Source organism: Prosopis cineraria, unplaced genomic scaffold (genome assembly GCF_029017545.1).
Source record: "Prosopis cineraria cultivar Desert tree isolate PC_DT_omini unplaced genomic scaffold, ASM2901754v1 PC4, whole genome shotgun sequence".
NCBI lineage: Eukaryota > Viridiplantae > Streptophyta > Magnoliopsida > Fabales > Fabaceae > Prosopis > Prosopis cineraria.
The window spans coordinates 6,786,731-6,808,838 of record NW_026555335.1 but is presented as its reverse complement, the minus strand read 5'-3'; the positions used below and the strand labels follow the sequence as shown (position 1 = coordinate 6,808,838).

The following is a 22,108-nucleotide window of genomic DNA, read 5'->3' as shown; positions in this document are numbered from 1 at the left end:
TTATTTTTAAAATTATAAAAACTAACGTTATAGGCAGAACAAACTAAAGGAACTAAAAATAATGAAATAAAATTAAAGAAATTAAAACAAAATACAATCAAAATATAGGGATATATTGTTGTATTTTCCCCTCATAAGTAAGAAAAAGCCTCTCTCTCCGGATATGTTTATCTGAAATTGACATATTGAGCAAGTTAAACATCAATATTGCTCATTAATTAAGAAAAACTAAAGTGTGGTCACTAATCATTATTACCGTAGACAGGTGATGCGTGAGATCTGGAATCAATGCTAAAGTGAATGATAGTGTAAAAGGAAAAAAAAAAATTGAAAGATTAACTGAATAGAACCACAAAGCCATCGCTTTATGAAATATTTGACATATTTAAGCTGTGTTAACAAGGAGTTTACTTTTGTAATCATTAACAATGACTTAGGTTTTATTATTGTCAATGGCAAGTTGGCTAGTTATCTTTTTTTTGTTTGAGGGTTTGAGCAGAAGAGAGATGTCCGAAGCGTCCTAATTTCAATGAGGAAAAATAATAATTCAAGACTTTTTTTTGTCCATGTTGCATTTACATCAAATCTTGTTCTAAATGGACCAAATCCTATGTATGCGGTTGCAGTAATAAGGCTGGTAATATTTATTTCTTAAATTGAAATCGAAATTTTAAATTGGATAAAGTTAAATGAAAAAAAACGTAAATATCTTATGACAAATCTAATCGTCAAAAAATTTAATCTCTCACGAAATGAACATTAATCCCTATAAATCACCCCTATAAAGCAATGAGAGACTATACCCGTAAACTCATTTTTTTTAAGTCTATATTTGGTACTTTAATTTTATACAATGATTTATTTTATTTTTTAACTTTATAACACATGTTTTTTATCTTCTAGTTATAACGCTCTTAGTTTGATCAACCAAAAATATCAAAATTGAACTCTCAAATGAAAACATTCTTGGACATTGATATATTAAGTTTAATTTTTTAAAAAAATAATAATTAATACAAAAATCATCAATTTACATTAACAACATCATAATTAAAGAATTGAAAGATATTCTATAAAAATTAAATGACTAAATAAAATATTGTAAAAAGTTAGAGGATTATGTATATATATATTAACATAATTCAAAATATGATGTAAATTATAGGGGTAAATACAATATTATAGGCATAAAGCAGGATCGATCAAAAAGAAGAAGAAGAAGAGGGAAGGTTTCCATACCTGAACAGCTGTTTCTAGAACGCAAAACGGCAGCGGCCGGTTAGAGTAAAATACGCAAATTATTTGGAAGTCTCCACGTGATTGACGAGAGGAGGAACTAAGAAAAAGTCACGTGATATTAGACCTGGTGTAATTTTTAAAGAAAGAAAAGCCGATGGTATAAATTAAAAGCATAGAATTTTGAACAATACACTTATGGAAAACGAAATAATATGGTTTTTGGTTAACAAATATATACAAAAAAAGGAAAAAAAATAATTTATTGCTTCTCTATAAAAACATTTATATTTCTAGATTAATAAATATTAAAAATTGGATGCATTTTTAAAATATAAAAAATTAAGGAATCATGTTAAAAATTGTAAATAATACAACCATCTATCCACCTTAAGTTCAAGAAAAAACTATTAATGGAAAGCGTATATTACTTGTTCTGTCTGTTAAAAATACACAAAAACATAAAACAAAGTCAAATATGTTACTGACAAGCTTCGACAAGTGAATTTGTTATACACTAATAACGAAATTTTTAATCCTTTGCATTACACTCAATTGTCAATCTAGTTTCTACAAATTTCATTTTTATCAATTTAATTCCTTACATTTTTTTAAAATTATCACGTATTCATATTAGTCTTTTAAGTTCCAATACATAAATTTACTTTTAAATTAATTTAATGTATAAAGTATATTAATAAATTTGCATATATATAACTAAATAAGAGTAAATTAACTAGCTTTCAAAATAGTTTAGTTTTTATTAATATAATCCTTACGATACATTTATAGCTTTGTTTTGTAAAATTCTCAAGTAATTTTCACCTATATCACACTTTTTTTCATTACCAGATTACGATCAATATTCTTTTATTTACATTAATAAATTTCAACAATCCGACCTCCTCTTTAAGTAACAATGAGTAAATTAATAATTAAAATAAATTTTAAAAAAATCAAATTGATGGAAATTAAATTTGAGATAGCAAATCAATAATTGAGTTAAACTTGAAAGAATATAAATTTTGTTATCCCTATTAAATAAATAGGTTTGAGTTTAACTTGATATTAATTTAAGTCAGATTTCAATTATTAAAGTATAGTTTGATTTGATTGAGTGTACATAAGGCTTATCCTCCATAGTAGAGTTGATAATTTGAGTAAGCCAAGCTTATTTGGATTGAATTTAAAGTATCTCATCTTTTTAAAAAAGCTCATATAATCAAGCTTACCTCTAATATTTTTTGATCAAATTTAGGCTGACCCCTCAAATTTGGTCAAAATTACCAACTCTTTATACATATAAAATTAAAAATTTAAACAATCAGCTTATTTGGATCAAACTCAATTCAGGCCGGGCTTAAAGTATTTTACCTTCTTAAAAAGCTTATATAACTAATCACGACCCTAACTTTTTTTGGCCAGGTTCAAGTTTGGCCTGAACCACTGGCTTACTCCATAGTTGTATCAAACTATAAAAAGTAAGTGCAATTATTTACTAGCACAGAAGTTAACCCTCTATTTAGATGAGAAAAAAAAAGTTGAGAGAAAAAATGAAAGGGTAGAAGATAAAAAGAAGAGAAAACCATATAGAAAATGCTATCACCTCTCATGTTTGAATGGACAAGAGAAAATAAAGAATGAACAGATATTATAATAATTATAATGCCATTATATTAAAATATATCATGTTTCATAAAATCATCTTCATAAAAATAAATTGAAAACAAAAATTATATTAAAATTAGCATAATGAAATTAATTTGGAAACAAATAAGTTATGAAAAAAATATTTTTTTCAAATTATTATATTTTTAAATTAATTACTATAGCAAAAATATGTTAGTTTTACTTTTTAACAAGAAAAAACTGGACACTTTTTTAAAATTAAATATGATGACATAAAAATATATATTATACATTATTGTAGTACTTATATAAATAAAATCTCCCACACTCTAAAAATTAATAAAAAAACAATGTCACTAATACGTGAAGGAGCCATTGTCAACATAGGATATGGTTCTTGCCCCATGATTCCTTTCCAATCCTCTCTGCACACTCTATATTGCTGCCAAAGTTTAAGTTCTAATTTTAATCTTAATTTACTCGAACATTTTCAGTATTGCAGCTTTATTATCTTCTAATTTCAGTGTTACTATTGGTTTGGTCTAATGGAAAGATTTGTTAGAATATTAAATCGATGCTCTGACTTAAACTCCTTGAAGGAGAATGAAATCATGGCAGAAAGTAGGAAATCTCACAGAAGACACATAGACAAGAACACGCCGGAGAAGAAGAAGGAGAAGAAGCGGCCACTGAAGACGATGCTCTGCTTTGAGTTGAAGATGAGGGGTCATGCAAAAATGAAAATAGGTGGAAGTTTAATGCGTAGGGTAGAAAGTGAAATAAAATTTTACTCTCAAAATCTCTCTATATTTTGAGAGAAAAGTTGAAAAGAAAATGTGATAAGTTTCTCATCACATTTTTTTAACTGTTTTTTCCTCATCCAAATAGAAAAAAAAAATTCTCTTTTGTTTTATTCTTCTCATGCTTTTTTCTCCATCCAAACAGAACATAAATCTTAACATCACTTTGTTGGTCAAAGACATGAACTTCTCTTGTTAAAAATAATAACAAAATAAAGAATCAAGAAAAGTGACGCAAAGGTAATTATAATTAATCTCGAGTTATGAAAATATAAAATATGGGATTTGGGTATAGCAAATGATACAAATGTACTTATTTAATAATGCCTCACATAATAAAATAACAATTATTTGATTTAACTGAATGCTTGTTTGAAATTTTGTCAAATATTTGCAAAGAATCAAATCTTAAAATTTCAGGAAAGACAATGTACATATAAGGAATGTTGTGAATTGTGATCATGATTCATGACAGATGTTTTGAATTTTTTAAAAATATATATATATATATATATTAATAATTTTGGGAGCAAACAAGGGAAAAATGAATGAAAAAAACAATCGGAACAACAACAAATCATGGAAGATGCGGCGGCACATACATACGGTTAGATACATTCAACAAGGACATGGGAGGAATTATATAAATGAAAGAGGTTTAAGAGACGCGCAAGAGAGAGGAGGTTGAACATAAGCTCTCTGATGATGTGATTTGGTTAGGAGGAGCTGTTGCTTACGGATCTGGTGTTGTAAGTTGTTGAGACAGCTTTGTCTCTTGAGGTTATCACGTTCTTTTCATTTTATTTTCTTCTTCTCCTTTTTTCTGTTTTATAAAATTCAACATGTGCGTTCCCATGTCACTCCACCTTCATATTGTACCAAAATTAATAACTATTCATCCTCCTCCTTTTGATATATATATAAATAACTAGGTTTGAATTTAATGGAACCAGTTCATCTCTTCCCCCACGGTGTATGTAAATTAATGTTTGAATTTTTACTAAAAGAGACATTAATTTAATTTCAATCCTCCACAATGTGCTTACCCATCTAATGACCGAAATCTCAGCCACTTACTCGGGAGAATTGGATGAAATTTATGTAAGATTACATTGAAGTTCCACACAGTAAAATTAATTACTATAAAATTTATTAATAATTAAGTTAAACTGTATTGACAATTGTTGTGCTGTCAATACAATTTTGGATGTCAAAGATCTTACAATATTTAATTTTTTTATGTGAGATCTGATTGTAATTCTCTTTTTATTTAACCATTGTTTGAAATGAATGGCTAAGATTTTGTGTGTTGGAGGAGAGATGGATGCTTACATTTAATATTTGATCATGTCTTAAATAAAATTTTTTCTCATAAAAGGATATCTACACGCAAAACGCAAAAAAAAATAAGAAAAATTAATTATTTAATTTTATAAGTTTGACTTAATTATAATTAGACCCTGTTCTTGAATTTTGACTTTTATAACTTATTTTTTATAATTTTTACTTGACTTATTTTTTATAATTTTTACTTGACTATAATTAATTCCTAAATTTTGACCTAGTGTAACTCAGTTTTTATTATTTTAATCATTTAAAATATTAGCCCTTGTATTTTAGAAAATAAAATTATAAAAATTAAAGTTATTTTAAAATTTAGGGATTAATATTTTAACTTACTAAAACTTTTAATCCCTATAAAGATGTAAATAGTATAATTTTAATCTTTATAATTTTACTTTTCAAAGTACAAGAACTAATATTTTAAAGGAAAAATCACAATTAAGGACTATTAGACATAATTAATTGCTCTGTAAGATCAAATGACCTAAATATAATTAAAATTTATCATGAAAACTATCCTTTATATATGTATATATATCTATTTGTTGTGATGGGAGCATCTATTATTATTAAAATGAAAAAAAAAACTTATTTTTTTCTTGAATAGATACTTGTTCACCAAATTGAAATAATTTCTTTCTACTACTAAATTAATATTTTGGAGTTATTAGTAAAGAGATTAATTGTTGTTAAAATGAAAATGAAATTTATTTTTTTCTGAACGTGAAATTCTTCATCAAATTACAATATTTAGTCATCTTTAATGTTGAGTTAATTTTTTAAAATTATTAATAAAAAAATTAATTATTATTAAAATAAAAATAGGATTTGTTTTTTTTAATAGGAACTTATTATTAAAAGAGTGTATATATACACACATGTATGAGAGGTAATTTTGTCTTTTCATTATAAATTGTAATTAAATGTAGGTTTTTTGGTCTCACAGAATGATATCAAAATTATTTAATCTTGTAGAGCAATTAATTGTGTCTAATGGGATTGTAATTTTTTCTATTTTAAATTATTAAAATGATATAGATTAAGTGACAATTGAATTAAATCTACAACCATCAATTGATTAATTTTCTCAAAAATGTATTATATCCATTTCATCACTTTACAATTTCATGATTAATCAACTACAACAACATTTCTTTATCTGCATATTATAAACTTTTTTTCATTATAATTGCTATAAAATGTAGCCCTTTTTTTTTTAAGAAAAAATCACGGGATGATTTGGGTGTTAATTTTAAATGCTTAGTAAGGAAAGCACGCGTTCGTTAATCAAGACGTTGACCATATGATGCAATGCCCCCACCTTAACGCGGGCTTATATCATCATTGACTCTTTCTTTATTTATCTTGCCTCGTCGCGTTTTTTTTTTTTCAATTAAATCATTCCGTTCAATTGATTTAAATAATGGAGCTAGAAGCATCATGTTTCATATTTTTATTTTTATTTTCAAACCGTTGCTTGTTTTTCCGCCAATCATAGAATATATTGTGCACCAAATCTGTCGGTGGGTTCTATTTCTCTGTGTTCTAGACGTACATGTTGGAAACAAAATCAAACACTTCTAATTTTAAAACTGAATGCTTATTTTTTGCTGATATAAATGAACACCCGGGTGAATGTATGTATCCTACATATCTGAGCTTGTGCAGATTAAATGTCAGTTAGTTGGTCGTTCAATGATAGAATTTTTAAAATTGTTAATTGCTTAATCTTTGAATAATATCATTATCAGTATGAAACAACACTGTTTCTCATTTTGACTTTTGTTTTCCTGCCTATTTCTTTAGTTCTTCCCAGACAAACTTGTCTTGGAGACAAGCATAATGATAATAGTAGTAGTAATAAGAACTTTGCCGTGGGACCCATCTAATTTCTATGCAAATTTTCTAATTAATAATATAAATGGATTTTACAGAACTACAATCAAGTCCTAAATAAAGAGATTAATTATTTATTCAATTACTTACAAGTTAAATTTTTATATTTACATGTTAAACTTCAATATCTATAAGTGACGAGACTTGTAAGTAATTCATTTTTTTATTTATGACATATGTAATTCTCTGTTTTTTTTTTTTAATAAACAAAAATTTGGTTAAGTTGGGCTTAGGACTTATATGTAATTCCTCACGAATGATTTTCTGGTTACTTTTTTTAAAGCTAAAAAAAAAATCTCAGATTGACTGAGCATGAAATAACAATCTCATTAGCAACGTGGCTGGGCCTTTTAAGGTGAGCCCATTCTGTATAAGGCCCAAATTCCTAATTTATGTTGACTATCTAGTGTGAACTTAATTTGTTGGACTTCATAATTGTTACAACATGATCCTTTTCTATACAACCGATATTTTGGAAAAAGGGGAAAGTACGCATAGGTCTATTGAAGTAAAATTATTTATAAATAAATATCATAAAATTTAAAAATTATAAACTTAGATGTAATTTAAAATTCAGTTATAAAGATTAAAAATAATAATGTTTCTGTTGAAAATACATTACATCAATTCAGTAATTTATAACTATCATTTTAATTTTTTACAACCATAATTTTACATATTTAATAATTAAATTAATCATGTATTACAAGTTTAATAATAATTACAATAATTATCTCATTAGTAATTTATAATTATTATTTTAATATTTTATAACTATAACTTCACCATGTCTAATAGTTACACCGATCATGCATTATTAGTAAAATTTAACACTAATTATTTACAACTATATTATTAATAATTTACTATATTTCAATATTTACCATTACAACTTTACATATCTAATAGTTATGTTACTAACAAAATTTAACATTAATTTTTTACAATTAATTTATTAATAATTTATAATTATCATTTTAATTTTTTATAACTGAAACTTTACATATGTAATAGTTAGATTGATCATGCATTACAAGTAAGGGTAACATTATCTTTGCATTTTAATTTTAAATTACACTTAAGCATATTTACTATTTAATCATGTTTCGAATAGAATTATTTTCTTGCAATAAAAAATTCATTTAACTAATAAATATTGATTTAATTAGTAAAAATTTAGCTCATAGTTAACAAAGTCGTGGGATTCAAATTCTTTTACCGATGTGAGGATTTAATTGATGAGTAATTTTTAAACATTTTTGTAGATATTCTTTAAATTTAGAAGTATGTTGAAATCTAATAAAACAGAAATTTAATAAGACAGAGTCCGATTCACCTAAGCCTTTCCTCTCTCAACAACAACAAAACAAAAAACAAAAAAAAAAAATCATTTAGCTTACGATGCAGTATGGGTCCCCGTGAGAGAGAAAGAAATTTATTGATAACAACTCTATCCGGCAAAATCACCGGAGCAACGTGACATACCTGGGCAGAAGCGGAAAAGTTATTTCTTTTGAATTTTCATTTATGTATTTCACAGTATCCATATTAATTAACAGATGGTAGATAACTAGTTTTTTCTTTTTTCTTCTTCTTCTTCTTTTTTATCAGAGAACTACTTCTATGTAGTTTCAATACGGAATATAAAAGTTACAGCATGTGTTTTTTTTTTTTTTGAGAAAAAATAACAGCTAGAGCCAGGGACCACAACTCATTTTTTCAATTTCTAGATAATTAATCACGTGAATGCACATCTAAACTAATCTAATTCTGTTTCAAAGCTGATTATAACTATTTTTCAAAAAAAGTAATATATCTCCCAAATGGATTACAATATCATATCCCAGAAAATTCCAAATTTCCAAGAGTATGTATATAACATGTATTGAGTAGTATTATTCATATGTTACAAAGCACAGACCATCAAAACCATCTTAAATTTTTGCGCAATTGTACGGAACCCACTGTAATAAAATTTAAATTGTTAATGCTTGGTAGCTTCTTCGCTTGAGGCCACGAATAAGAAGCAAACAAGAAAGGAATAATCCAATTGTAACTTTATATATATATATATATATATATGATCAAGTTGGATTTTAGAATTCTCGAGTTTAATTTAGAATAGTTCTTTTAAAAATGTGTTTTGGCATTTATATAAACTCGACTAACTTGATATTTTATATTTAAACGAACATAACTTTAAAATCAGGGATATTTTGGCTAATTCACATGAAATTTTATTTACAATCAAATCTTTTGGAATGCTTAGAAGAGACTTTATAACAAATTTCCCTAACATTTTTCACTAAGACATTAGCAATGGTGGTGTGGTGTTAATAGTTAGTGTTTTTTTTTTTTGGATGAATAGTTGATACTTGATAGTGATTTAAAGATTTTTCCAATTATGTGACATTTATTAATTATAAATTGACATGAAACTTAATTTAGACAAGCCCTGCAATGTCACATGAACAACAATGTATCAAACACAACTGAGAATATTCACTCCCTCATTTATTCTTCCGATTTTATTTCTCTCTTCCCCATCCACGTAATTTCCAAACATGCTAATTTAATGATCATTTCAATGCTATTCTTTTAAAAAAAAAAAAAAGAACGCACACACAAATAAGATAAAATGTGGTCCCCTTTGGAACGTCTTTTGTTCGGTTCTTTTCATGGACTTTGTTTCAAACTCTACTCTAATTTGATCAACCATGCTGTGTTGGTTTTCTCATGTAATATAAGTAACGTTTGAACGTGAATGTCACAGATTTGTAATTCACACCTAATTTTAGTTCCTTCATTATAGTGTTGCTGATGGAAATGCGTTTTTTAGATTAATTTACAATTAAATTGGAGAATGTCCTATTTTTCCTATTTATAAAATAAAAAGTCAAAAGTGCCACGGGACCCAACAAGTTTACGAGGAGAGAATATCGTTTGTTATTATCATTTTTGTTGTTGTTGCTGTTGCTCGTAACTTGTATTGCTGCCTTACCTCATCGGCTCATCCTTAACAGTTGAGTTTGTTTTACGTTGCAAGTTTTATTATTACTTTGTTTCATTGCTAATTACGATGAAAAATAAATAAATATAGATCATGCAAAAATATGTAATTAAATTTTGCTATTAAATTCAAACATTATTAAGTCCAATTAAAAGCAACTCTCTTAGAAATACTTTCCACATTTATTCAGATTCGAGCCTGAAATATTATATTTAAGCAACCATAACCCTTTCTATCATGAGTAACATCTGTTAAATAACTTAAAAAAAAAAAGTTAAGCTGTTAAGAAGTTGAAGAATTTGAACCAATCTACAAGCAAACTTACTAACATATAGCTCTAGTAACGCGCACATACACGTTGATGACTTTGGTGATGTAAATTTTGCAAACCATTCAAGCAACCATGGAGTATGCAACTGACTGCTCACATAGGTGCAACGAATAAGTTCATTAATTATTTTAAGGTTAAGAGTTATTTTTTTCCCAAAACTGTATGCAAAAGTACAAAAATAACTCCAAACTTAATTTGGGGTCTTTTTTATCTCTAAACTTAAAAGTTCCCCCTCTCAACACTCACACGTTAATGCCTCATGTTTGTTAATGCAGGTCCTACTTTTTATATTTTTTAATATTTTTTATTACAAAATATTACTTGTGAACCTTGCATCACTTTATATATATATATATATATATTCACCCCTCTCTCCTTTCCCTCTGCAAATCTTGTCTCTTTTTTATTATCTTCTTCTTATAGTGGTGTTGTAGAAAGAGTTCAACAAACATGAAGGAATAAGTGTGTAACACCCTCAAAAATACAAACTGATTTTTCGCAAATTATTAAAACCATTATCATGGTAGAAAATTTTCTTACCATGATACATCCAAGATAATATACCACAGGTCTTAAAATATCTCAAAAAAACAATTAGAACCATGAGGGACAGTCAGGATTCTCATGGCATGATATTTAAATTAGGTCATGAATCAAGAGAGACAAACATAATCCTCTTGGTCAAATAAATACTTTTAATAAAAAGGATTAGAGTTTACATGCTTCACAAAGAAGATATGTTTTAAGTTGGCACAAGATACATTGTATAATTCAAAATAAGAGGCAACGTAAAAGATGGTGTTTCATACACCATAGTTACACCTCTGGTGCTTTCTCGGCCGGACTCGCTCCTGTAAAAATATTAACCACGGGGAATGAGACTTAAAGTCCCAGTAACCAAAAATTAATGTGTAATGATGCATGCAGATGTAACTAATCATGCGATTGCTAAGTGGGCGCACAAAACATTTAACCGAACAATATTTTCAAACAAACCGAACAAGTATTTAATTGCATGACTGCACCTTATATCCTCCTTTCACCATGCTCGGACGCCAAATCACCCGGCCAAAGGTGAGTTGGACCAAGCGACACGCCACTCATTGAGTCCAATGAGGGCTTACCACGTGGTAATAATTAACCGAACAGAAATTTTCATTAACACCATACATTAAAATACCCTGACAAGTCATGCATCATTCAAATATCCAAACAGGAATATATCCGAACAATAATATCTCATCATGATAAACAAAAATAAATTTTTAACCCACTTGGCAATAATTTCAAACAAGTATATACAGTATTTATTTTTAATAATTCATAATTTTTCCAAACAACAAAACAACACATAACCATTCACAAACACACTTATCACAACACATTAATAATGGTTACCTTGTGTCTCGAATAACAAGTTCCCCTTCACAACTCCTTTTTCACCACTATCTTTATCAATATAATCTACATAATTATTTCACAATACTATATATTAATTTTACATTAAAATAAATAACTCTAATTTAAATAGTTAGAAAGTCTTAGATCTATAATCCATATTAACACTAATTTAAGATTTACGCCTCATTTAACTTTCCAAATTCTTTTTCTAAAATTCTCATACCCTAATAAACTATTTTATCCTCAAATCACTTCTAGTATCACAATTTCATCCTTCTATATTCTAAAAATTCATCCAAAAATAAATTAAAAATTTTAAAATTATCCTGAAGCCTCAAATCACCTTTCTATAACCTCAAAAATACCTATTCATACTTAAATAAATATTTAATAATCATAGGTTTATCCCTACATCTCAGATTGCACATAAATTCAACCATATAGATCTAAATTTTTAACTCAAAAATTCTTAAACATGAGTTTCAACCTCAAGAAAATATTCTATAATATTTATTATATCCCTAAGAGTTTTAACCTATATTTTTAATCCATCGTATCATCAGATTAACTATCCTATAGAAAAAATCTTAATCAAAATATTTACTCTATCCTACAAAATAATCATATCACTAAAAAGCTAATATTATTTAGAAAATAACTATAAAATTAATTTTGTAATTAAATAAATTTTTAAATGCTAATCTAAACAGAAAAGTTAGAACATACCTGAAGAAAAAGAAAATAATCCCCCCTTGCGAGAAAAACGCCGAGCAACGTGAGAGGAAGAGAGAAAAATAATATAAAAATGGGATTGTGGTCCCAAAATTATATTAAAAAAAACTATAGGTTCGAATTTAATTATTCAAATCTTTGGGCCAAAAGTTGCAATTTCCTCTAAATTGCATCTTAGCCTCTCATGCTTCCTAATGCACACACCCCCTCCTTTTTATACATGAAGGCACCTCTTCTCTTCCCTCATCTAACCAATGTGGGACTTAGAAACAACAACCTTCCACCCCCCCCTTTTTTTTATTCCTTCTACCTTCTCTTTTTTTTTAACACACAATAAAAAATTATTTATGTATTATATCTTAACTAAATATTGCTTATGTGATTTTAAATTTAAATTTTTAAATTTATAATTAAATACCTAAACATAATATCATTTCTAAATAACCTCAAATAATATAAATTCCTATTATTATCATTTTTTTTTAAAACCTAAATTCCACAATTTTTTTATTATATAAAAATCAGGATGTTACAAAGTGATCCCAAACAACTTGTCAAGATTCAGCTGTCAATACTAGTTGAAAATCTTTCTATTCTAGTCTACACAGAAAAGTTGAAGATTTCCAAGAGTATGAAGAACAAGAAGAAGAGTATTATGAAGATGGTGAGAAAACAAGCAACACGACTTCTACAACCATGCCACACTCACTAATAACACCGCCACCCTCGTCCATTCACATGATCAACTGCAACTCAACACATATAGCTATTTAGAATCATTTGGGGACAATTAGAACTAGGTCTTTTTTATGAGTACTATGCAATTTTGTTTGTGTCAGGGTGTGTTAAGGAGCTAGAGGAGAAGGGGATGGGTGTTCGCCGTACACAAGCGTGTGGAGTCGTCACAAGCATAGAATATTCTAGAGTTATTATTTCCACGAGGATTTAGGCAAATGAGAGTTAAATTTTATTATTAAGCTTTAAGATAGGTTGAGCAAAATTAAAAGTATATTTGTGTAAAAGTAATGAAAATCTAATTAAAACTGTTTTAAAATAATTAAAACTTATTGAAATTTTGACTTTTAGAAGTGAGGATCTAAGATTATCTCTCTCCTTTATATTTCATAAAACTTAAATTAATTCCTCTCAAATATATTTTTAATGAAAATAAGTGTTAGTTTAAGATTTTAATTCATTTGAAAAAGCTTTCTCAAGTCAAAATTAAGTATATTTAAAAACACTAAAATTTCACATCTTTTAAAAATAATTAGTAAAAATAAATTTTAAGCACCAATATTAATATAACTATAAAAGGTTAATAAAATATCTCTATTTTACCAACAAAACCATCCATTTATTTTTGTAAATTTCAAGTTCAATACTATTTTATCCAAATTTTACACCTAAGTTAACTCTCTCAAGCACAACTCAAGTGAACAAAACAATCTAAATGATGATCAAGCACTTAAAATCATTAAGCCTGGGATAAAATAAACACATATATATCATTAATTATTAAAAGAGAGGAATATTCAAGTCTTAATCCATACAAAGGTTTGAAATAATTTTAGAATAAGAGAACTAGTTACTCATATTCGAAAAGAGCCATAAATGTCACAATATACAGCATCCATATTAGAAACAAGGAGAGAAAAAGGAAGAGAAGAAGAAAAACCAAAGGAAATTCACTTAAATCTCTTCAAATCTTCAATCCTTAGCCAAATCTCCTTCAAAAGCCTTAAACCTCAGCAAAGCAAGCCTCAAGAACACTCTTAAAATTGTAGCTCTCTCCCCAAATTGCAAGAATTTTGCATGTAACTCTAGCTTCAAGTCTGATTCAAAAACGCATAGCTTCAGTAAAAAGCTTTTAGCTGCGGCCAAAACCTCTCGGTCAGATCTCTCGACTGCAAAACCTCTCAGTCAGAATCTCTCAGCTGCAACCAAAACGCGTTAGTGATATGTTGTCTCTGGCTTTCGACTGAGGACGTAGGTTTGTCAGTTGAGGCCAAAAGTACTTAGGCTAGAGTTTAATTCTTTACTCTTTGTCTTAACTTTTTCTTGATATAATAACTTCATAACTCCTTCTTTGCTCCTCAAATAATGCTCCAACAACTTAAGAAGGCAAGAAATTTTGTGAATCCAAGATTAATTATATCAAGATAAAGAATTATACACAATTTACATCAAGATTTTTATTTAAATCCAAGTGTGAGATATGCACATTTTCCTATCATATGTATCAAAAGTATGCACAATTTCATCAAAAAACATATGAAATTATAGAAAAATGCACTGAGATAACATAAATTTCTATAGATTATCAATGGGATACAAGTTGGTTAAGATGGAGAAAGAGAGAGTAGACTAGTAATCAAGAGTGGAGGAGACAAGGACAAGCATGAGCTAAGAGGAAAGAGTGTTTGAAAGTGATGAATGAGAGAGAGGAATGGAGGAGAGAGAGCTAAGACATCATGAGCAATATTAAAATTATACAATTTCTTCTCATCGTCATTGGAGGTGATAAAGGCATGAGACAAAGGAAAAGTGGAGAACAACCAAGCAAACTCTCAAAGTGATGCTTGCATAATAGAACTCATGACTTGCAACAAAATAAAGCCAACATACTCTCACCAGCAATCCATGAGTTTGATAAGTTGGTGTGAGATGAAGTAAAGACTAGAGATGGAGACTTAAGGAGAGATCAATGGAGGGAAGAAAGAGAGGGATTTTTATATTATAAAAAATAGTATAAAAATAATGTAGGACCTAAAATAATATTTTATAATAAAAAATATTAAAAATTCAAACAAGATCCACGTAACGGAGCTATTAGTCAAATTAACGTCAGTGCTAGAAAAGGGAATCTTTTAAATTTAGAGGTAAAATAATCTTAAGTTGAATTTAAAGGCATTTATGTACTTTTGCATATAGTTCGGGGCTAAAGTTAACTTTTAACTCATTTTTTTAATGCCCGCCTAGAGCTCAGAGAAGTGTTTTTTGAAGAACGTATAAGTAAAAAGGGAGGTATAAAAGTAAGGTTGAAAAAAGGTTTGGTAAATATGAAAGTATCATAACGTACTTCCCATGAAAACTCTCTCACACTACGAACAATGTCAACGGGAAGTTGTTATAGTAGTAGAGTCTCATTAAGAGGAGTCTCAAGTTCGAACTTAACGTTGACATATCTGTGTGCATTATTGTGTCAGTCTCCCTCTCTTATTGGGAGTGTTATGTTAGAGGTAACTTAAAAAAAGGGGGGGGGACCACCACTTGAAACAAACTCCAGCCACCAACCAAAATATCTTGCACACATGAATAAAATGACCGTAATTTACTGCAACCTTTTCCAAGTCCGTTGAATGAAAATTTAACAATTGATGCATTAAGGTACCAGAAAATTGGGGGCCAGTGTGTGGGGAGAAGAAGAACATTTCCTGTTAATAAAATGTAACAAAAATTGTATCAATTTAATTGAATTTTTGAATTTGAGTCCAGCGGCAAAATTTTTATATGAAAGGACCTTAGTCTAGATTAATATGGCTCCCATCAATGTCGTCATGTGGATTCACACAAAAAAATAAAATTAAAAAAACAAAAACAAAAAAATTGAGGATAAAATAAAGAGTTAAGAAAGGGAAAAGATTTTTCTTTCTTTCTTTTTTGGATACGTGAAGATTTATTTTCTCTTCACCCTGGCTTGGCATCCATTCTTACTGCGTTTAATTATAAAAAAAACCTGTCTTTTTTTTATATAAAATTAATCCAACCCAAAAAAAAAAAAAAACAAAAGGTGGGAGGAAGGGATTTGAGATTTCTTTCATCTGCGTTACGCTTCTGCCTCACTGTTATAGATGCACGTGTTCCGAAGAAGCCATCATTAATCGCTTCTTCCAAAACTTGTAACCTTCCTCTTCCACCTGCGCAGTGTTCAGAGACGCCCATTTTTCAACTAATACGAACTCTGCTTCATTCTCACCCACCCCAACCTTCCCTCCTTTCTTGGGATCTCTTCGACCTTTTCTTGAAGCCCTTCATTTTCCAGACTCCAACTTCACTTCTCCTTGATCTCTTCACTATTGCTCTCTTTCCTAGATCCGATCACATTCTGCATTGCCCTGGGTATTGTCCCTCCGCTTTGACCCCTTATCTCTGAATCTGCCTTCTTGGGTTTTCACTTCTTCTTCCTGGCTTTGTTGCGAAATCAATTTTTGTTTCTTTTGAATCCACTTTTCGTTTGTGGCAGGTATTGCTGTTTCCGGAAATGCCTAAATCTTTGATGCAATTGCCAAGGCGGAGGCTTTGGTCCGGAAGATGAACCTTTCTGAGTTTTAAGAAGGACCTCATCGTGCTTCTTATCTTGGAGTATCGCATATCTTATCTTGGAGTATAGTATATCAGCCTTCGTATGCTATACTGGAGTGTCAGATGTTATAGACCCGCTGAAGTCTATATTTTTCCGGGGGTCATTCTTTGAAACCCAAAACAAGCAAAATGATGAATAAAACGCTTTTCCTCACTTATCTCTATCTTCTCATCTACATATTGCTTTCCTCTGGAGTCATATTGTACAACAAGGTAACAATCCGGGTGTCTTTTGTCTCTCATTGGCTTTCTTCTCCTACGCTTGTGTAGAAGCATGAAGGATTTTCTTTTTCTGTTTGCAGTGGGTCCTCTCTCCAAAATACTTCAATTTTCCGTTTCCCATAACACTCACCATGATTCATATGGGTTTTTCTGGGCTCGTGGCATTTTTTCTCGTCCGGGTCTTTAAGGTACGTCATCCGTTTATACTCTGGACATATTCATTCCAATGTCTGCTTTTTTCTGTGTTGTGTCCCCAATGTATCTATCTATCTTGCCAGGTTGGCACTTCGTGAGCTTTACTAGTGATTAGATCGAGCCCATTTCAGTTAATTGTATTGGTGTTTGATCGTTATCAGTGATTGTGATGTGGCTTGATTTAAATATTGCCATCAATCAGTCTCATCACTTTGTCCTGTCATTTTCATTGCCTATTATCTTCAATGCTGGTACAGGCGAAGAATATTTTGGTAAAGTTTTTGGGTTGTTTTTTAAATACGCGTAGTCGTGATTATTGTGATCCTCGCTAGAATTGAGGGTTTGGTCTTGATTGCATCACCTTTGCCAATCTGAAGGTAGTAGGGAGTTTAAGCCTTGCTAATGTCAGTTTAAGGATGCTTATATAAATCACTAAGTGCATGCAAGAGTTGCTGGAAGTAAAAAATACGGTGTTGTACTCCATTCCGCTTTTTAGTTACAAATAATGGTAACTAAGGATAGTTTACTCTAATACAATGGATAAGGGCGTGCTTTTGATAATATCAGATGGCAAACATGTAGATAAAATTTCCAGCAGGCAAGTGTAATACCAAGTTCATTGTGAGCATGGGTAATTAGAGTTAGGAATTTAGTATATACTTTCAAATATTAGTATCCGTTTGTGGGATCTTACCAAAGTTTAGTTGTGGTCGTTAACCCACTAGATAACCATCCAAGTGTTCATTATCTCACGAAGAATATGATCAAATTTGATAACAGATAGCTTATATGAGCAACAATTCTGGTTATTGGGTTTGCCCGAGTTGATACAGCTGTTATATTCTTTCCTAAAGTACATTACAAGTTACGGTGACCAAGGAAAATGAAATTTATGATATAGAGGAGGATGTCATTGATTCTTCGGCTCCTACTGAGTCCAAACCTTTTTGTACCTCCAGTTTCATCCTTGAATTCCTTGTTCTGCTGTAGTTTTTCCCGAATCCATTATGTAAATGCTCTACTTTTTCTTGGGCATGCTGCTGTATCTTTGTTGTCAATGTTCCATATGCTATGCTTATCTAACATCTTCAGTATGTGAGCTTTCGCAAGCAGCCACCCATGCTTTATAAAGTTCCATGGCCGATTATTTGACTTGTTCAATGAGTGATGTTAAATGTGCATATGCTCATAAATGCAGGTTGTGTCCCCGGTGAAAATGACATTTGAAATGTGAGTTTGAATTTTTCTTTTGCCATTGTTTTGAAGCTGTCTTATGCTTTCATTCTATTGTTTAGCTGCTTATTGCTCTCTAAAACAGCTATTTCTTTGTGGCAGATATGCAACGAGTGTGGTACCAATCAGTGCCTTCTTTGCATCAAGTCTTTGGTAAGCACTGAAATTTTAGCGGACTGAACGTTTTTATAATAAGCATTAAGATTGATTGATGGTGCATGTCACTCATGCATGTTTCTCCTACCTGTGTTTGATTCAAGTTCAACAGGTATTGATCTTTCTATTTGGTTGTGAGTGTTGAACTTGGTTGGAAATTGTTGAAGTGAGAGTTAGTTTAGTCTCAAAATTGAAATGAATATGCAAGGTCAGCATCATGTTCAGGTGCCTTGAAATAAGCTAGTGGCTCCTTTTGATAGTTATCTATTGTCAAGTGGATCCAATCAATGCAATGTTATCATCGGGGGCCTCAAAATAGGTTATTGGTTGGTTGTTTCAAATCTTTTCCTTTAGCTTTCAGAATTTGATTATGTGTGATCTACAGTTTAGTTTGCATCACTATCAATTGTTGGAAAATTATTTACATGTTTGTTTGTTTAGATATGTCCATTCTTCCCAGAAATTTTGATAGTTCATGTGTATGATTGGAAGATTATTTTGAAGTGATCACTATTGTTTCTTTCTTTCTTTTTATTTGCAGTCAGTTTTCATGTTTACATCTCATTCAATACTAATTTTGAAGATATAATTACAGCAGCTATATTTTTTTGGTTGATATAGGTTTGGCAACACTGCTTACTTGCACATTTCTGTGGCCTTCATCCAGATGCTCAAGGCTCTAAGTATGTTATAATGAATTTGGCATGTTTCTCTTACTTCCTCAGGCCTCAGCTATGGTCATCAAACTCTTTAAGTTTTCTGTTTCAGTGCCTGTGGCAACGTTTGTTGTGGCTGTTTTGTGCGGCACTGACAAAGCAAGGTGTGATGTGTTCTTGAACATGGTGCTGGTCAGTGTTGGAGTTGTCATTTCCTCCTACGGGGAAATTCACTTCAATATAATTGGTACACTTTACCAGGTCACAGGCATCTTTGCAGAAGCTTTAAGGCTGGTCTTAACACAAGTCCTTCTTCAGAAGAAGGGCCTGACGTTAAATCCTATTACAAGCTTATATTACATAGCTCCATGCAGGTATAGTGCTGTGATTTGAATTGGACTTCTGTTAGATGTTCAAGTTTGAGACTGTACACTGTACAGCATATTTTTCGTATGTGACCTGAGTGTTGTAATTGATAAGCATCCAATTGATTTGTGAACCATGCTCTTCACTTGGCGAGTGACTAATAACTATTCATTCATATATATATATCACCCCATTTGTCTATACATACTTTATGTTTTAATCCTGATATGTGGGCAAAGTAGCTGCACTTGGAGATTCAAATGTGAGAGTACTGCCTAGATGTGCTTATAATAATGGCTTCTTCTAGTTATCAGATTTTTATCCGATGTCAACTTTTTCCTGTTGTATGCATTTGCAACCTAATGGATGACATAAGTGCATATTCCATTATCCATTTAAAGACGTTAGACTCTTAATTTGTGCATTTGTGTGTGTGTGTGGCACTTGCTAGATGAGCTGCTAACTTCATACCATGACAAGTGCAGTTTTGTGTTCCTCTTTGTGCCTTGGTATTTACTGGAGAAGCCTGGAATGGAAGTTTCACAGATTCAGTTCAATTTTTGGATCTTCTTCTCCAATGCTTTATGTGCTCTGGCGTTAAATTTCTCCATATTCTTAGTAATTGGTCGAACAGGAGCAGTTACCATTCGGGTTGCTGGTGTGCTGAAAGACTGGATACTAATAGCCCTTTCAACAGTTATATTTCCTGAATCTACAATAACTGGGTTGAATATAATTGGCTATGCAATTGGTAAGATTTGTTTGAAACAATGTCGTCTTAATTTTGATCACCCTCCCCCCTCACATATTTTTTACATGCAGCATTATGTGGTGTCGTCATTTACAATTACATTAAGGTTAGGGATGTTCGTGCCTCTCAATCAGCACCTGAAAGTCTTCCAGACCGAGTCACAAAGGTCAGCACCCTGCATATCCATGTATCCAGTTATGCAAATGCTTTGTCAGGGCTTTTGTGGCCTGGTTAAACATATTTTTCCAGAGCTATACCCAGCATGTTTTCTTTCTTTCTTTCTTTCTTTTTTTTCTTTTCCTTCCTTCCTTCTTTTTCCTGAACTTTATCAGAGCATGTTTGAATTTTAGGAAATTACGTCAGATCTAGCACGTGGCGTTAAATTCTTGAGTGAATTGATGTTTTGGTCCTTGATAGATGCACCCTTTCTTGTTTCAATCTTCATCTTTTGACCTTCTCATGTTAGCCTTCTACATTGTAACTTTTCTTTAGAGTCATCAAGTCCGGATTGGATAACATAAATTTTTTTTTTTTTGGACAGTAAGTTAAAATTAATTACATGGTTATATGACCTGACCAAGAGCTGACCTAGCTGTTAAAGACTTGGTGGATTAACACAAGCACCAAAATGGCGTGTTTCCAACAAAAACAGTGTTTTGGTATTTTTACTTTCCCCCATTTCAATCACAATACAGTATGTAACAGCTCTGTTAGCTCTTAGCTAGGCTTCTCAACCACTTCTCTTAGCTAGTTTATTGAAGACACCACTCTGGAAAAGGAAAATGTTTATGTTCTTCATGGACAAAATGTATATTGATTCTTCCTTTCATTTGGCAAGTGTTCTTGATGAAAATAAATCCCAATATTTGGAATGACAGATTCAGAATGACTGTTGCAGGATTGGAAGTTTGAGAAGAGGTCGTCTGACATATATTTGCCAAATGACAATGTGGACAATGCAGGAAGCAGTGGAAGTATTGGTTCTGCATCTGACATGAATGTTGATGAAGAAGCACCTCTTATTCAATCTTCTAGGCTATCTCATATTGGTCGGACGCAGCTAAACAGCCTAGGATCTGGAAAATGAAAAGCCCAAATGCAGATATTCATTTTGAGTTGAGAAAGAGGAAAGAAAAGAGCAAAAGAAAAAAGAGGAGGCAATGCACCCCCCATTTCCTCTCATTTTTTTCAGGAAAAAGTAGGTTTTATAATGGAAAGCCAGATGTTTGTTCGTTGTAATTACTAATTACTTTCCTGCGGTGGATGCATCATTATTAATGCCTGGTTCAAGTTTTTGAGCCATTTATGATTGACTGTAACTGACTCTCTTGGACAGCCAAGTTTTTCATTTGTTTCTTCTCAGTAATTCAAACGTTTTTCTCAGTAATTCACCTTTTCTTAGACTTTTAAAGGCTGGGATTTACATGGATATAGATATGTTGATTCCTGCTTGATTTTGACAACTTGTCCAAGCCCTTGTCCTTAATCCTTAAGATCAAGTAGAATATGAGATCTTTTATTTTCTGTCGTGTAAGGGCTTAGTTTCCCTCCTTGTTAAATATTCCGGTGTTCTGATTTTGTGATGGCAAATTGACTGGCCTGCTTTTATATATTTGGTTGGCTTCCTCGTCAGCCAAGCCCTGCCCCGAGGTATTAATGACCGAAGGTTCTCAATATGAATACTTTACAGCCAAAATAGAACTGCAGATTTGCTAATTATGAATTTTTATTCTAATAATATGAAATTGTGGCATGATAAAATGCATTTCCTCTTGTCTTATTTATAAG

At 30.6% G+C, this 22,108-nt stretch overlaps 1 protein-coding gene across 2 annotated transcripts; it reads left to right on the top strand.

Annotated features, from left to right (window-relative positions):
* Window positions 1-16,236: 16,236 nt before the first annotated feature.
* LOC129310138 (probable sugar phosphate/phosphate translocator At3g17430) lies at window positions 16,237-21,707 on the top strand. Of its 2 annotated transcripts, XR_008593023.1 has the most exons (11): window positions 16,237-16,498; window positions 16,623-16,954; window positions 17,044-17,151; window positions 18,357-18,388; window positions 18,494-18,544; window positions 19,169-19,230; window positions 19,316-19,577; window positions 20,055-20,320; window positions 20,392-20,486; window positions 20,862-20,979; window positions 21,219-21,355. XR_008593023.1 is itself a non-coding variant. In XM_054952005.1 (10 exons), the coding sequence occupies exons 2-10, from the start codon at window positions 16,871-16,873 to the stop codon at window positions 21,405-21,407; spliced, it is 1,149 nt and encodes a 382-aa protein (XP_054807980.1). In that variant the 5' UTR covers window positions 16,242-16,498; window positions 16,623-16,870; the 3' UTR covers window positions 21,408-21,707. The 2 variants fall into 2 exon arrangements, 1 of the variants encoding a protein (XP_054807980.1); XM_054952005.1 differs by lacking the exon at window positions 20,862-20,979 and having other exon boundaries at window positions 16,242-16,498; window positions 21,219-21,707.
* The last annotated feature ends 401 nt before the right edge of the window (window positions 21,708-22,108 follow it).